The sequence below is a fragment of the Nicotiana sylvestris genome, chromosome 3 (genome assembly GCF_000393655.2).
Source record: "Nicotiana sylvestris chromosome 3, ASM39365v2, whole genome shotgun sequence".
In the NCBI taxonomy this organism is placed as follows: Eukaryota; Viridiplantae; Streptophyta; class Magnoliopsida; order Solanales; family Solanaceae; genus Nicotiana; species Nicotiana sylvestris.
The window spans coordinates 187,940,098-187,958,335 of NC_091059.1; the positions used below are offsets into that span (position 1 = coordinate 187,940,098).

The 18,238-nt window shown below is 40.2% G+C and overlaps 1 protein-coding gene across 1 annotated transcript; it reads left to right on the forward strand.

Annotated features, from left to right (window-relative positions):
- Positions 1-240: 240 nt before the first annotated feature.
- Positions 241-1,067, forward strand: LOC138888487 (uncharacterized). The gene is made up of 2 exons (XM_070170356.1): positions 241-441; positions 522-1,067. Exons 1-2 carry the CDS (start codon positions 241-243, stop codon positions 1,065-1,067), a joined length of 747 nt encoding a protein of 248 aa, XP_070026457.1.
- Positions 1,068-18,238: the final 17,171 nt, after the last annotated feature.

Here is an 18,238-nt window from a genome sequence, read left to right on the forward strand (position 1 = left end):
AGAAGACAAGGGTGAAGACTCGGCGCTGGTGGTTTGAGCTAGGAAGCCGGTGAAGCTGCCAAGACCTCCGAGCCGGAGACCCTGCCTCGTGATGAGGAGGCTTCGAATAAAGATGTGGGAAAAACCCCTAAATCGCCTGAGGTCGAGATTGTTCCTCGACTATCGACAAGCACATCGGAGGGGGCAGGTTTCGAGATTCCCAGGGATGAATAGAGCACCCCGAGTGATTTGCTCAGGGCCATGACAATAGGTCACTCTCTCTCTCTACTGGCTTATTCTGAGGAGGCCATAAGGGAGGCTCGGGCTCTGCAAATGCCTGACTTAGGCGGAGTCCCCAATGAAGAAGATCCCTTCCGGGATTGCTTTACCGGGGTTGATGACGCCGCCGATCTCAACGACGCATCTACCCTTTTCGAAGAGTCTCAACGCCTTTTATCTCGAGTAAGCATTAATTCCTGTCGTTGCAATTTTCTTTTCCTTCTTCTCCCTTTACCCTAACTTGTATCTTTCTTTCTATGTAGGCTTTCACCAAGTTTAGGGCCGACCTGAGCCAATGTGAGGTCGAGCTCCAGAAGACCTCAGAGGAGAGGAACGCTTTGGAACTCTTTTACAGTCAAAAGGAGGAGGAGCTCAGGGACCTTCGGGCACACTTGGATAAGGCTTGTAAGCATGAGGCCGAGCTAGACAAACAAGTAACTATCATTTTGAAAGAGTACGGTCTACTCGACCCAATTGTGGAGGCTAACACTTTAGTATCTCAATTACAGGAAAAACTGGAAAGGATCGAGCTGCTTCGAGGGGAAGTCGATCAAATCAAAACTGACTGTGATCGATGGAAGGAGAACATGGACAGCCTTGCTGCGGAGAAAGAGGCTGCTTTGGCCAAACTGGCATTGGCCGAGGCCCTACTTCGGGGAGCTAAAGAGAAAAATTTAGCCCAGGCCAAAAGGATCAACGTGCTCGAGGTCAAGCTTGCTGAGGCCAAGGCAGAGGTCGGGGAGACGAAGATCGCGGCTGAAAAAACCATTGTTGTATACTTGGCCGATGCTGAGGCTGCTCAAACGTAGCTAAGGGAGGCCTCTGACTGAAAGCGACGAAGCAATGATTTGGCTATGTGCCAATCCCGGAGGGAGACCCTCGAGGAAATCCACGCTCGAGGTTACGACCTCTCTGAAGAGATAGCTCAAGCTAAGGCACTTGAAGCTGATGCCAGATTTCTCATCTCCTCCTCCGACGATAATGATGAAGGCAGCCAAGGCGGGTCTAACAATGAGAGGGGCCTGAAGGAGAAGATGCTCCCGAGGAAGAAACTAGCCCCGTGCATAGTTAGGATTTTTTCTTTTTCTTTTTGTAAGACATCTATCGATATCTTGTACATATCTTTTTTTCAAATATATAAATGAAACTTTCTCTTAAATGCCTACTCGAACTTTGCCTTGCAAAATTTTAGCATAATCTTATGCTTTGAACGGTGTATTCGAGACTTTGTCTCGAGTGGCTTCCTTGATGTTACCATGGTCGAGTTCGAATAAGGTTTGAACTTTGAGGCATAGACCCTTAAGGGTTTGTGTCGGATAACGGTGAGTCCCCGAACCATAATCAAGTTATTGTTTATTTGGTCTTGGGATAATCGAACCCTTGGCTTTGGATTAAGAAAGAACAAGATCTCGAACTCTAAGTGTATTGGCCCTTAGGCTCTTTTGGATCAGGCCGTTATGGCCTCTAAAAGATGGCTACTATTCCTCTATTTTGGCTTTAAAATACTTAGTGAAAATTTCTCTATGCCTTAGCATGCATTTTTTACCCATTGAGTTTTCTGAGGGTTCGATGTCAATCGAAACCCTTCTACTTTTTGCGCCTTAGCACGTTTGTGTTAAGATAATTTTGATACCTCTTAAGGTTTTTCGAAGTCTGATTTTATCGAAGCCCTTTTATTATTTGCCGAGGGTATCCTTTTTAACCGGGTTTTCGAAGAACTCGAAGACCTATTTTGATTGCGGGGTTCGGACATCTTCGAGCCACATTAATTTGGCCGTAGCCTTTGGGTATGCCTCTTGGGCTTATTTCCCAATAACACTTCGAACTTGTTCAAGGTGTTAGTCTCCGAGAAAGATGGCCTTGGCCTATAGATCGAGGGGTGCCTCTTTGAGGTCTTATGAATTCGAGTTTAGATAACTCAAATATGTTGACTGTTGATGACAGTCCCCAAGTATTGGAGGTATATTTGCACTTGGCCCTTGAGCCATTTCTCACAAAATCATAAGTGTGGAGCTCATATAGTAGAAAATTTTCTTTGAGACACAAAGTGTTTGATATAGAAAGAATGCTTCTTTGAATAATTCATACATGCATACATGTTTTTCCATAGGGGCTCGACTAATCTATATGGACACGATTCATTCGACCGTTTGGCCCATTACAAGGTTTCCCTATCAAGACCCTGTGACATGAAGTATTTTTCTCAAAATATAACCCCCGAGGGTGATGCCCCCTAGTATTCGAGGTTAATTGAAAAGAAGCCTTGGATATTGTTGAATTTTCCTCAGGTAGCACATAATTATTACCTCGTTAAAAACCTCACCGGAAAAACCCATTTGGGATAAAAAGCGTTCTAAGGGAAAAATAGTGCAATGCGTGCTTTAAAACCTAAGGTCTTCATGCTGAAGCGTTTTCTTGACGTCTTCCATCGAACACCTGCAATAAGTTAGTATCAAATACAGATGGAAAAGGGAGAAAGTCATACCTTAGCGATAATATCGTTTGAGTAGTGATACGTTCCAATTGTTTGGCAATTGTTCGCCCTCCATTGTGCCAAGTTTGTATGATCCCTTTCCGTCAATACTGAGAACTCGATATAGTCCTTTCCAATTTGGGCCTAGTTTTCCTTTGTCTCGGTCTCGAGTATTGAGGGTGACTTTCCTTAGAACTAAGTCCCCAATTCTGAAGTGGCGAAGGTTGGCTCTTCTATTGTAATATCTCTCGATTCTTTGTTTCTGTGCAGCCATCCGAACAAGCACAACTTCTCATTTTTCATCCAATAGTTTGAGGCTAGTATTCATAGCCTCGTAATTTGATTCTTTCATTGTATGTCAAAATATGGCGCTAGGTTCCCCGACCTCGACTATAATTAAGGCCTCAGAGCCATATACTAAGGAGAACAGGGTTGCCCCCGTGCTGGACTTCGATGTCGTTCGATACACCCAAAGATCTTCGGGTAGAACTTCTCTCCATTTCCCCTTAGCGTCGTTCAACCTTTTCTTTAAGTTTTGAATGATAGTCTTGTTCGTCGATTCGGCCTATCTGTTTTCACGTAGATGATACAACATCGATAAGATCCTTTTTATTTTGTTTTCTTCGAGGAATTCTGTTACATTGTTGCCGAGAAATATAAGGAACAGAGCAAGAGACTCCAAGAAAGCACACTAAATCATAGATACGAAAGTTTCCCTACAAAGGGGTTGGCTTCAACAACCCATAAGGGACGACTTGACAAGCTACACAAATAGTTAATTTGCTTATAGTCGCAAATGTTTTCCTACAAAAGGGGATGGTTTCAACAACCCATAAAGGACGGCTTGTTAAGCTACACAACTCAGAAAACTTTCGTACTATAACCAACGTTAGCTGTTTATAACTCAGAAAACTTTCGTACTACAATAAGCTAACTTTCTTAGAGTATTATTACTCTATTTTCATACATGGACCAGCCTTTCCATCCATTCGAAAGAAAGAACAAGAGGGAAATTTAGAAAGCACTCATATGTAATATATCACAAAAGATTTACAAAGGTTACCAGATGATCTTACAACTACTATAAGGCCTCCTTTATATAGGACTAGGAGGTTACTACAAGACAAACTTACATTACAAAATAAACCTATCTTACATGGTAAACTTATCTACAAGTGGGTCCCTCTTGGCATGTGAAAGACTTTAGGCAAAACATCTAAAAATCTCCTGAAAACATGTGAAAAATGGTGAAATATACATGGTATAGCATGTAAAAGTATGAGGGAGCTTGTGACGACATATGAAAGTAGGGTTTTGCATGTGACGAAGCATGTGAAAGCAAGTGGAAGTGGGGCCCGAATAGTATGGAAAGATGTGGAAATTTGTCTTGGTATGGATAGATAATTTTTGAGGGTTTTTTGGTAGGTAATGTAGGATTATGGTGAGATTAGTAGGGATTTATATAATTATCCTTCATTGATTCTAGGGTTGTCTTCTAGGCATCTTTTCAAAGACCTTGTGTAGTAACGCGTGGAACTTGACGATCCTTCTTCGCTGTGCTCTTTCTCCTTTGGATTGAGAGATGTAATCCGCAACCTTAATCTGGAGATTTTGTGAATGATCTTTTCTTGGATGACTTCGTATGGGGTTTGATATTCTTTTGCTGCTTCCTAGACTCTTTTCCAGTGCGGATGAGTGCTGGTATAATTCCAGCTTGCCCAATCTTTTGGCCATATTCTCTCGGGATGCACCTGTTTTGCTGGAAAGGATTCTTTGTGCTTCTCTATATTCTTCTTCCATGGATAAAATGGACCCGGCAATTTCCACCAGAATGATGACTCTGCTTGCGCTTGGAATTTTTCATTAATAATCTTCACTGGACTATGGAACATGAATACCTTTGATGTGTAGGAATCGTTAAAATATTTTATCCAATATCTTCTAGGCTTGAACCATAGTAAAAATACTTTAAGAGCTAGTTCAATGTTATTAAAATCTTTAAAGACGTTGCATTAAATTCCATAAAAATATAATACTGATGGCATATGTACCAAAAAAACCATAATAGTTCTTGTGGAAATCCTTGGCTTGTGCTATGAATATATGGCAGAATAGATATTCTGGATTGTCTCCATAAGGCTTAAGAATGGATCCTCCATGTTGTCGGAAAACTTGGAGCTCATAATAAGTTCTCCTTTCCATTAAAGTTGATGGATCAAAGGGATCCATGAGGTTGAACAACTCTGGTAGATAATCCATTGGTTTCAATGAGCTTGTTCCTGGTACATTTGGAAACATGAAGATGTGGCTGATTAACTTTTGCTTTGACATCATCTTCGCTGGGGAAAATCTCCTTGAGAATTCTTCCCGCCAAGACAGAAAATCTGCAAGAATATTATCCTTTCCTTTCAGGTGATTAACTTGAAACTTATATTGAGAGAACCATTGAGCCCATCTGAGAATCTGAGGATTGGGAATAATTTTTGCATTTATTTGGATCATCTTTGGGAAGGCCTTCATATCCATCTCTATTAGAAATTCTGTAAGAATAAGGAAGAAATTGAATTTTTTGATTCCATTCTTTACTGCAAGAATTTCCTTGAAAATGGAGTGATAATGTTGCTCGGCATCTTTAAACTTTCCACTGGCATATCCACATATTTTCCTCTGGCCATCTTTTTCTTCAAATAGAACGACACTCTAATATTCATTGCTGGCATCAGTTTGCAATATCTTCTTTCCATCTGAAGGGATGTAGAGGGACTTGACATTTTTAGATATCCCCTTTATTTCCCTGACTGCTTCATCTTGTTTCTTTCCCCATGATGGAGCATTTTTCTTGAGCATCTCTATAAGCGGAGAAATGTATGTAGAGATATTTGGGATGAAATCTCTTACATAATTTACAACACCCACGAACTGTTGTATCTTCTTTGTTATGAGGCTGGTATCTAGAAACTTTAGTAGTTCCTGATATATATGGGGTCCTGGACTATATGCACCTTGGACAAAATGCATTCCGAGAAAATTAATCTCTTTTTGAGCAAGAACCATCTTTTTTGCTGAAAGCATGATTCCGTACTGTGTTACCAATGCCTCAAATTGACGAAGCAAGTTGACATGTTCCTCTAATGTATCACTAAATAATAGGATGTCATCAATGTAAACTAAAGAGGTATAGAGGATGAGCTGGAATATTTTTATCATGGCTTTTTGGAACAAGGAAGGTGTAGTTTTTAATCCGAATGACATAATTTTCCATTGGAAGTGATGATCGGGGATGCAAAATCCCGTTTTGGCTCTTTCTTCAGGGTGGATTCCCAATTTCCAAAATCCAGATTTAAGATCAAACTTGGAAAAATATTTGGCTTTGGCTAAGTGGGAGAAAAGAAAGTTTATTTGGGATAGGAAATTTATCATTTTGGAGGAAGTGGTTAAGTGGTTGGTAGTTAATGACTAACCTGAGTTTTCCTCTTGCCTGCTCAGCTCTTTTGTTGACATAAAATGCTTCGCATGCCCATTGTGAATCCAATGGCTCTATTAGATCAAATTCCAAGAGTTCTTCATATTCTTTTTTTGCAAGCTGAAGATGATCTGGATTCATGCCCGAATGACTGGCTTTTGTTGGATTGATGCTTTCATTCTTCTTAAAAGGGAGCTTGATAAATAACTCCTCATTCATCCATAACGGTCTTTTCCCTTTCTTCATAAAATCCTTGTAGGATTCAACACATGAATGCTCAATGAGATTTTGTTCAATATCCTTTATTTGTTCGTCATTGGTGATTTGGAATAACTTTGGAGTTTCAGAATAAGGTTTGAACTGCTTCTTAAAGGTTATCCCGTTAGCCTGATTTGGAGTTGATCTTTTAGTTGTCTGAAAATGTTGAATCCAACAATAAGAGGTTTCCCTAGTACATCGGACCCTATCAGCTTGGTTTTGTATTTTAATCCTGGAAAGAACTCAATTGTGACCGGGTGATTTGTGATGACAGTTATGGTCAAGATTCCATTTGATGCAGTGTTGAAATCCTTAAAGTGCGGCACCCATTGATGTTCAGGGAGAACAACAAGGTTCATGAGTGAACACACAACTCCAGTGTCAATGAAAGCAATGACTTTGGTTGGTTTATCCCATTTGGGTAAATAAACCTTGAGTTCCACTTGAGGGATGACTATGATGGCATTGATCTCTTCTTGGGCTTTAACGGCTGGTTCAGATATTTGATAGTGGTCATCACCATGATCTTCGTATATATCAAGAGATAATAATGTTTCTTCAGTAGATTCATCATCCATAGAGAATATGGACTCGAGGTCTTCTTCTTTTCCGAGATGTATGCCAGTATAATCTTCAATTTCTTGCAAGAGCTTGACATATTTCCTCGATTAGGGACAATTTCTTGTGAAATGTACAATCTTGTGGCAAATAAAGCATCTATTCTTTTTGTGAAAATTTCCTGGCCTCTTTCGTCTGAAATATTTTGTGCGCCTCCTGGACCTTGATTTCCCATCTAGAATTCTTGGCCATCTGAACTTACTGAACCCTCTCCGTCGCCTAGATATGTGGCAAAAACATCCTGATCCGGTGATTAGATAGATTTGCAGCATGCTCTGTCAAGCGCTGGATTGTGTTGGATAATTTGTTTTAAGGCAGAGCGCTTCATACAAATGTCATCCAATGCGACAAAAATAGCTTGCCTGATCTAACCAACTTGTGGGATTGTTATGGACTAAAATTTTTCTTCAATAATGGTCATGGTTCGTCTTGCCAACAACTTTGGAAGGGAAGAGACAAAGGCTTGCTTTAGATTGATGTCTCCACCGATCTCGAAGTATATCTTCGCCCTTTTTTAAAAATACTTGTCAATGTCATTTCTATCGAATGACATACACTTCATCTCGAAGAGTTGTCTTCACATCTTTTCTTGTCTTTGGCCAGTATCTCCACATAAAACTTCATGTAGGATTCTGATATTTAAGGCAAAGTCTTGGGAAGTAAGAAAAGTATTTTTGTCTTGAATTCCAAGTGAGTTCCACCAATCTCTAAGGATTCCTGAGAACCGTGAAGTGAGTTCTGACAGGATGATATACTTTTCTCATTCCAACAAATTTTTGGTCACCACCCAAGTATAGAACTCTTCGATTTTTTGATGCCATTTTGAAACCTTGACGTCATCTAAGGTGAAAGTGTGGAAACCAGATCCAACTAGTTTTGATGCTATGGGCTCATATCTTCTTTCTGGGATTGGTTCATCTGTCATGCCTTCTTGTTCCTCATCTACTTCAGATATTTCTGGGTCTCTTGGTTGGTTGACAAATATCAGGGGATCGTCATCTTCGTAAGAGTTTGTTGTTAATTCATTGCTTGATTGAGAGCTGTCTTCAATTGTTTCATCGTCTGATGAATTTACAGATTTCGAGCATAGGGCATCTTCTTCTGATATGTTTCTTGGTTGGGTGATATAGAGGTCTGGAGCCTTTTGATCAGAAATCATCAGATTTTTGGGGTTAGACCCTTTTTAACTTTTACCATGATTTCGCCTTTTCTTGGTTTGTTTTTGTGCCGCAAGAGCATCTTTCCTTTCCAAAATCATTTTTGCAATATCAAAATGATGTTCTTCTTTTAAGGGTTGGGTGAAAGAAATAGGATTTTGTGAGGTAGTTGGAAAAGTAGAAAAGGTGTAGTCCAATTTTGGTGGGGAATAAGCTTGTGGCGACAAAGGGAAGAAGGTAGGTTTTGAAGGGAAAATTGGGGTCTTTTATGACTCAAAGTGGTCATTTCTTAGAAGTTGAATTTGTTCTCTGATTGAAATCGTCTCATTTTGTTGTTGTTGGAATTATTGGAAAAGTGAAATTCCTGGAGGACAAATCTCATATTGTAAATTTGCCAACCTTAGTTTCAAGACTTTGATTAGTCCTGCATGGTGAGACGATGTCTACTCTACCTTTTTCTCAATTTTTTTCACCTTGCTCATCATTTTATTTTGTGTATAGGGCCACGTTCTTTATGGCGTTGTCGATGTTGTTCAGCACTTTATTTTGGCAGATGGAATTTTCTGATTGCTAGTTCATTGTTGCTTCGATGTCACTTGTTGGGGGGTTTTTGTCTAGTAGGTAGCACTATATTTTTCTTGGTAATTTTTGGAGGATGGATTATACCCTCTTTTTCAAAAGGTTGAAGTGAAGGAAAATCTTAGGTATGACTGGAGCTTGAAGGACTTAGCATGAATATCTGTGGTTGTGCGGGATTTGTGGTTTTTTGAGTTTTTGGGGTATGAGCTGATGGTGGTTTGGGTTCGGGTGTTGTTTCACTATCTTCCCAGCTTGGAGCGAATTTTTCTGGTAATTTTGGCCATTCTTGGGGTTTGTAACTAACAAGAAATTCATATTTACCCGGACGACTTAATGAGCCAATAGAAGGGTCTTTATTTTTATATTTGGCTCGAAATTGCTTTTCAGTGGTTTTTCCTTTTTTCTTGGATTTTGGTTTGGTATTGTTGACGCAGATGGTGTTCATCATATTCTCCAATTAGGTCTTCAAAATAGCCTTGGCAGTAGCAACCAAGATCCCAAGAGCAGTGTCCCGTAAAGGGGCATTTGAACCACCAAACTCTTTTTCCTTCTTTGTCAAAGTGTTGACACCAGTCATGTTCTTCCATGATACTTTGTATATTCCAGAAGAATTCTCCGCCAGGTTCAGGGTATGTATCTGTTGTATCTTTTGGTTGAATCATTTGGCAAGAGAAGATGGTTTTATTGGTTTTTTTGAGATGGGAATGGTCAAAGCTTATGGAAACGGTTTTGTCATTTCTTTTGGTAAAAGTTGGCTCACCAGATTGCAGAGATTCTTCCGGTTCCCTTAACTTTTCATAATTTGTGATCCAGGAATCAGGAAGGATTTTGACAAACTCATCTCTGGAAATTTGTCTAGGTATTTGGGTGCACATGGTGTTTCCTTTGGTAGCATCAATATTCAAGAGTAAAGAATTTTCTCTGCCGGGAAGGCATAGATCCGTGGCATGATTTTGGACCCGCTATTTGGTGATGAAGAGTGGCTTGGATAGAATCTTTGGCTTGTGGGGCTCCTTGGATCTGGACTTGGATTTTTAGTGCTTCGGTTAAGTATGGGTCATAGAGGGACATGTTGAAATTTGAAAAGATAGTTATGAAGATAGTTCCAACATTCAAGGTAACTTTTGCAGTAACTAAATTCGTATGTTGGTACTCCAAGTTTCTTTTATCTACAAGAGAAAGTCGATCTACAACAGGTTGACCTTTTCTTCTATGATATGTTAAAGCGGTTTAGATAACACTAAAATGGATATGGGTAAAACCATGATCTCTCCATTGTTTGGGAAAATCATCTGGGATTTGAAGGGTGATAAATTGCTCCTCTCGAGTGGCAAGAATAGGATGCTGGTCAAGTTTTGAGGCAGCAACATATTCTTTGACTCCTTTTGGTCTGTATGGGACTAGGGAACGAATTTGGGTCCAGGGTGCAAATGATTTTTTGACAAAAGCTGAGTAAGGGTTTATGAGGGGTCGTTCAGTGGAGGATACTTTCTGTTCGTCGGGTAGGATATCTACTTCATAGAGGTAATTATATTTTTTGGACAAAGTTTTATATAGAATAAGGGACATATTCATTTTTTCAAGGGAAGAAGATGATGTAAATAACTCAGACATATTTAGTAAACTGTTCCTCCCTCCCAAAGGATGGGCTGACTCTGATACCACAATATAAGGAACAGAGCAAGAGACTCCAAGAAAGCAAACTAAATTATAGATACGAAAATTTCCCTACAAAGGGGTTGGCTTCGACAACCCATAAGGGACGGCTTGCCAAGCTGCACAAACAGTTAATTTTCATTGTCGCATATGATTTCAGCAGGTATCCTGAGTCGACACACGATGTGGTCCCATATGAATTCTATAACTTCCTTTCTCTAACCTTCTTGAATGCCCGTGCTTCCACCTATTTAGAAAAGTAGTCAGTCAGCCGACGAGATCCATCCCCCATTTCATGAATGGCATGGGTATAAGACTAAATGGCGTTGCTCTCCGGGATGATGGATCATCGGTGCAAACCTTTGACATTTATCACATTTTCGAACAAACTCTTTAGTGTCTTTTTCCATGCTATCCCAATAATACCCTGCTCTGATGATTTTGTAAATCAAAGATTCAGCACCAGAGTGGTTCCTACAAGTGCCTTCATGAACCTCTCGTAAAACATAATCGGTGTCTCCCGGCCCTAGACATACCGCCAATGGTCCGTTGAACGTCCTTCTGTATAGTGTTCCATCTTCATCTAATGTGAATCGAGCATCTTTGGTTTGAAGGGCCCTTGATTCTTTATGGTCCGACGAGAGCTTTCCGTTCTTCAAATATTCTATATATTTATTCCTCCAATCCCAAGTCAAGCTTATGGAGTTTATTTTGGCATGACCTTCCTCAATCACAGATCTTGATAGTTGGACGACAATCCCCGGGTTGATCTCGTTTTCCTCGACCGATAACCTCAAATTTGCAAGTGCGTCGGCCTCACTGTTTTGTTCTTGAGGTACATGGTCTAAAGTCCACTCCTTGAAGCAATGCAAAGTTACCTGTAGCTTGTCCAAACACCTTTGCATTCTATCCTTTTGGACTTTGAAGCTTTTGTTTACTTGGTTCACCACCAATGTAGAGTCACCCTTGGCTTCAATGACTTCCGCCCCCAAGCTTTTAGCTAGCTCGAAACCTGTAATCATGGCCTCGTACTCGGCCTCATTGTTAGTCAACCTAGAAGTTTATAGGCTGCCTAATAGTGCTACCTGTCGGTGGCTTCAAAATGATCCTAGCCCGGAACCCTTCACATTAGAAGCACCTTATGTGAAAAGGGTCCATACCCCCGACGATGTGTCCGATTTTAACAAGAGTTACTTTTCAACTTCGGGCACGAGGGTTGGCACAAAATCGGCCACACAGTCCGCTAAAATTTGACACTTGATGGCCGTTCGGGGTTGATACTCAATATCGTACCCATTGAGTTCAACAACCCATTTGGCCAATCGACCCAAAAGTTCGGGCTTGTGCAAAATATTACGAAGTGGTTAAGTGGTTAACACATATACGGGATGACACTGAAAGTATGGTTTTAACTTTCTAGAAGCGCTTATTAGTGCAAGTGCCAATTTCTCTAAGTGTGGATATCTAGTTTCTGCTTCTTCTAAGGTTCGACTTGCATAGTAAATGAGAAATTGCGTGCCTTGGTCTTCTCGAACTAGGACACTTACTATGATTTTTGATACCACCAAGTATAAGTAAAGTTTCTCATCTGCCTTCGAAGTATGGAGCAGTGATGGGCTCGATAGATATTGCTTTAATCCCTCTAATACTTGTTGGCACTCCGGGGTCCAGGTGAAATCGTTCTTGTTTTTGAGTAAAGAGAAGAATCTGTGGCTTCGATACAATAAACTCGAGATAAATCGGCCTAAAGCAGTTATCCGTCCAGTTAGCCTATGCACGTCTTTTACAGTGTCCACGATGATGATGTCTTCGATGGCCTTGATTTTATCGGGGTTGATCTCGATTCCCTGATTCAACACTATGAAGCCATGGAATTTGCCCGAACCGACCCCGAAAACACATTTCCCGGGGTTGAGTTTCATGTTATATTTCCTCAAAATCTCGAACGTTTCCTACAAATGAGCCAAATGGTCCTCTATGCACAGGGACTTAACTAGCATGTCATCAATATAAACTTTCATTGACTTACTTATTTGTTCTTCGAACATCTTATTTACCAGGCGTTGGTAAGTAGCTCCTGTATTTTTTAGCCCGAAGGGCGTTACATTATAACAATATGTTCCATACTTGGTGATAAATGAGGTCTTTTCCTAGTCTCCCGGGTTCATCTGAATTTGATTGTACCCGGAGTAGGCATCAAGAAAGGTAAGGATCTCATGGCCAGTCGTGGCATCGATCATGCGATCAATATTAGGCAGTGGAAAAGAGTCTTTAGGTCATGCCTTGTGCAAATCCTTATAATCTACACACATTCTAAGTTTGTTCCCTTTCTTAGGGACTATGACTACATTGGCTAACCATTCTGGGTATTCACCTCCCGAATGGACCCTATTTTGAGAAGTTTAGTTACCTCGTCCTTTATGAATGCATGCTTTACTTCGGACTGAGGCCTTCTTTTCTGTTTCACCGGTTTGAACCTCGGGTCAAGGCTTAGCCGATGTGTTGTTATCTCCGGTGGGATCCCTGTCATGTCGAAATGGGACCAAGCAAAATAATCCATGTTATCAATAAGAAATTAAATAAGCTTTTTTCTGAGTTTGGGGGTTAACACCGTTCCCAGGTATACCTTTTGCTCGGGCAGGTACTTGATTAATATAACCTATTCTAGCTCTTCGACCGTTGATGGCTTCGGAGTCTTCGGGAACAATAAAGGTTTAATGGGTTAGAAAATCCTCCTCTTCTTCTTCTATCTCATGCTTTCCCGATTTGGTCGAGGCTGGTGGTTGTGATTTCTATTTGGTTTCCTATTTTCCTTTGATTCCCGACCTTTCCATCGATACCGGTACTACTTTGTTGATCGCAAACATTTCTTTTGCCTCATGCTGCTCCCCGTACACTATTTTTACACCATTTGATGTTAGGAACTTCATCATTTGGTGGAGAATCGAAGAGACTACCCTCATATTGTGAATCCAGGGCCTTCCGAGTAGGGCATTGTATCTCATGTTGCCCTCGATCACGTGGAACTTGGTATCTTGAATGGTTCCAGCCACGTTCACCGGTACATTAATCTCCTTTTGAGTTGTTTCACTGGCCATGTTGAAGCCATTAAGACTCGAGCCGGGGGCACAATTTTGATCTTGTAGGCCGAGTTGCTCCACAACCCTCGATCGGATGATATTCGCCGAACTACCTGGATCCATTAAAACACGCTTAACTTGAACTTTATTTAATAAGATTGAAATTACCAGAGCGTAGTTGTGTGGTTGAGAAATGCCTTCTGCTTCTTCATCGTTGAATGATAAGGAGCCCTCGGGCACATAGTCCCGGGTCCACTTTTCCCTAGTAATTGATACCTTAGTACGTTTGAATACGGGCCCTTATGGAATATCAACCCCGCCGATGATCATATGAATGACATGTTGTGATTCCTCCTGTTCATTTTTCCTGTTGGCGTCTCTGTCTCTAAAATGATTCTTGGCTCGATCGCTAAGGAACTCTTGAATATGGCCCTTATTGAATAGACCGGCCACCTCTTCCCTTAATTGCCTGCAATCCTCGGTCTTGTGACCATGCGTGCCATGATACTTGCACATCAAATTTGGGTTTCTTTGGGAAGGATCGATTTGTATGGGTCTGGGACACCTAGTATCTTTGATCCTTCTGATTGCCGAGACAATGCGTGATGCATCGATGCTAAAGTTATATTCTGATAATCGGGGTGCCTCTACAGGATCGACATACTTATCAAAACCACTTTTGCTCATAAGTCCCCGAGAATTTTGTCCTCGATCGTTTCTTCGATCATTCCAGGAGGGATTACGTCCCGAACCATTGTTCCTTCGATCTGCGGTATATGGTTGATATCGTTCTCTGTTCAACCTTAATTCCCTGTCGATGTCCCTCGGGGTTTTAACTGCCAACCTGTTTGGATGTACTGATCTGGTAGGGGCTCTTAATTTGTCATCCTCGACCCTGATCTTCGATTGATACTGATTGTGCACATCTACCCAAGTTACAACTGGATACTCGACCAAATTTTGCTTTAACTGTCGTGATGCTATCGAACTCCACTCATTCAACCTCTGGGTGAAAGCTTGAACGGACCATTCATCTGTGACCGGTAGCAACTCCATGCGTTCTATTTGAAATCGGGATATGAACTCCCTCAACATTTCATTATCCCTTTGTCTTATCTTGAAAACGTCTGATTTTCTTGTTGCGACCTTTATGGCCCCGGCTTGTGCCTTCACAAAAAAATCTACTAACATGGAAAATGAGTAGATGGAATTCGGTGGCAAGTTGTGATACCAAATCATTGATCCCTTTGATAGAGTTTCCCCAAATTTTTTCAACAAAACGGACTCGATCTCATCGTCCTCTAAGTCATTTCCCTTTATTTTGCATGTGTACGAAGTGATATGTTCATTATGATCAGTGGTCCTGTTGTATTTAGGTATATACAACAGACGAAACTTCTTAGGAATAGGTTTCGTAGTCTTACTCTGAGGAAAAGACTTCTGCACAAACTTTTTTGAATCCAAACCCTTTAAGATCGGGGGTGCCCCCGGTATCTGATCAAGTCGGGAGTTATATGTTTCCAATTTTTTATCATTATCTTTAATTTTCTTCTCTCCCGACTCAATTCTTTTGGTGAGTTCCTCGAGCATTTTCATAATTGTAGGATCAGTCCCTAATCCGTTACCATTCGACCTTTTCGGCACTAGCTCGGTACGGCTGGTGATTTTCGGCTCGACCACACTCGGAGTTCTATGTTGACTTTGAAGCTGAGCAATAGTGGCCTACTGAGCCTGTTGCATCTCGAATATTACCTGGATACTAACTCCCCCATCTCCTACACCCTATGTTCCTTGGCCACTAGATCAACCTTCCCTTTTCCCTTCGGGGTTCGCGCCTAAATCTGCATTCAAAATAATGTGCGAACTGATATCAACGACCGACACTCCCCCAAAATTAGCCGGTGGCACCTCGGCTCCTGGAGCAATTATGTTATCGTTTTCCTCATGAAATCCAAAACCATCATCACCATGTACGGGTGCGTTTTGTGAGTTTGACATGCTTTAACCTAAGAACAAAAATTCTTGACAAAAACAAGTTTGAAAATAACGTGTGTTATCAGAATCAGCACTGGAACAATCACTATTATCCTTAGCCCCACGGTGGGCGCCAAACTATTTACTTTAAAATTCGAGTAAAAATTAAACTTATATTGTGGTTTTTAAGATATGTGATTTAATCCAATACCAATTAACAAACAAAGAATTAAGTAGATAAATTGGAGAATGAAATAAGTCAAACCAGTGAACAAGCTAAATCTCAACCTATGACAGTCTCAAGGTGGGATAGTAAGAACAACGAATTATAAGGCAACTCTGATGAACAGTAAGCAAAAAAGGGGATGAACATATATTTCTTATCAATGATCCATCCGTTACAAATGAATGGGCTCCTTTTTATATAATAGGGGAGTCCTAAATAAGGTACACTTCTAATTATAGTAGGAAATCATGTTGGACAGCTGTCTAACCGCCAAGGATCAATTCGTTCCGAAATTTACGTCGTGATCTTCGGGCCATTACAGGTATCTCGCTCTTTCTGTTACTAAATCATAACAATATTATCTCTAAGTAGGCCTTCTTCCGACCACGGCAAATGATATCGACCTCGATATTGGAAAGGAGCTTCGATCCCGAGCTCGGCGTCCTGACCTCCCGACGTGTATCACTTTTTTCATCGAAGAACGAAATCGGGTAGCCTCGATTTCCACTGTATACAGTGTCATTAGCGGAGGTAGAATTTTATTAAAGAGAATAAAAAATAAAAATAAAATAAATAATTAGATAAGCTAATAGAATTTATCATTTAATTTATGTACCAAAAAAATTAACCTTATAAAAATAATAGTAGTATATTTTTTTCGACAAAGAATGTTCTAAATTTTCGAACCCCCTTCCCTCCGCCCATGTTGAGTGGTCCACTTTGACAGGTAGGGAGGATGGCATATGATCACATGCTAGTTGTCTATTTGTCTCTCTAAGTTTGTGATAGAAATTGCTTTAACCAATTGATTGAATGGTTTAGATCCACTAAACGTCCTCACTAATGCGCAATTAACTCATTTTGTAAGGTTAAATCATATGCTTTTTAATCAAACCAGCAAATGTTTAGTCAACCGTTAGTATGCATTGTTAGATAATGAATGTAGACATAATATGAATGTAGACATAATCTTATGCAGTCTACATAGCTAGCATAATTATAGGAATTCACCGTAGATTTATAGGATTTCCTTTTTGATTCTTTCCATAGTTAGGGCTCTATGTACTTGTATATATACTTATTACTTCTTGAACACAAGATATGAGAGATTGCTCTATTATCTCTGTACTTTACAATTTACATAGTATCAGAGCCGGCATTGTGATAGATTAAAACTCACCGGTGGTGACCAGTCACCGTATTTGACTGATTTTGGAAGAAGCTCTTGGGACTTGGGAAATAAAATTTATCATTTTCTTGTGGAAGACCGCTCCCTCATATTTGCATTATTCCAGATTCAGCCAGAGGGGCCACATGTGAAGTTTACGCGCCAGCTAAAGTTTCTGGCAGGGACTATATTGGCAATACGTGAATACGCGTGGGTGGTCTGTTTGAGGTCAGACTTTCTTCTCCGGCATCGCATAGTCATTTCCGGTGAAGTTCTGATGCATTTTGACCAATAAGTCACAATTTCTTAAGTTATAGGCTTCGCTAGATCGGTTTGGTACTCGGTACCCTTTGCTTATAATTTTGTCTTGGCTCTCTGATTAGTGACCATCTTTTGTCTTTTGATTTTGCTAGTCTATTTTGTCTTCTGATATGCGTTGATGGTCTATTTTGTCTTTTGATTTGTGGGGTGTTTTTTGTTCTCTATATTGTGCCTTTGAGAAGTCTGGTTCTTTTTCAATTCTATCTTGGTGAATTCTTTGGTTACTAGCATCTATCTTTGATATTATATATATTGGGGTATATTTAATAGTTGAGGAATTTTGCTAGTTCCTCTGTCAAGAATTATGCTCAATTGGTATTTCTTCACGTAGAACTTTTGTTGGGTTCTCTATAATCTGTTTTGATACTTCGAGAATTTTATTAGTTGAAAAAAAGAATGGCTACCAATAGTAAACAAGGAGGAAATAATGCTACAACTCCTGGTCCAACAATTTTGGTTTCGGATGAGTTCATGAAATTCCTTCAATATTACAAATCAATTAAGGAGTCTTCTTTAATTGCTTTTGCTGGGTTAGATAAAACATGTCTTTTCACCTTTTCAAATAAACGAGTGATTGATTCAGGTTCCACAAATCACATCACGGGTAATTTAAATATTTTTTCTAGCTTTCAATCACACAAAGCATGTCACGACCCTTAAATCGACCCGGTCGTGATGGCGGTTATCGTGAAATTAGGCCAGCCGATACAACTCCCAAATTAACCATTAATCAATAAAAATCATTTTTAAGCCTTTAATTAAACAAATATTTCATAATGTAAGTCTAAATGAATAGTGTGGAAATAATATGCAAGCCCGACATCGGGTTGTCACAAGTCACGAGCATCTACTAAGGTCTGAATACAACGAAAAGTCTGAAAATGTACTAAATACAGTCTAAAACAAGAGGGAGAAAAGTAGTGCCACGAACGTCGGGCAACTACCTTGCTAACTCCGATGACTCTGCCACTGAGCAATCAACACCCACTACCGGGTTCAGAAATACC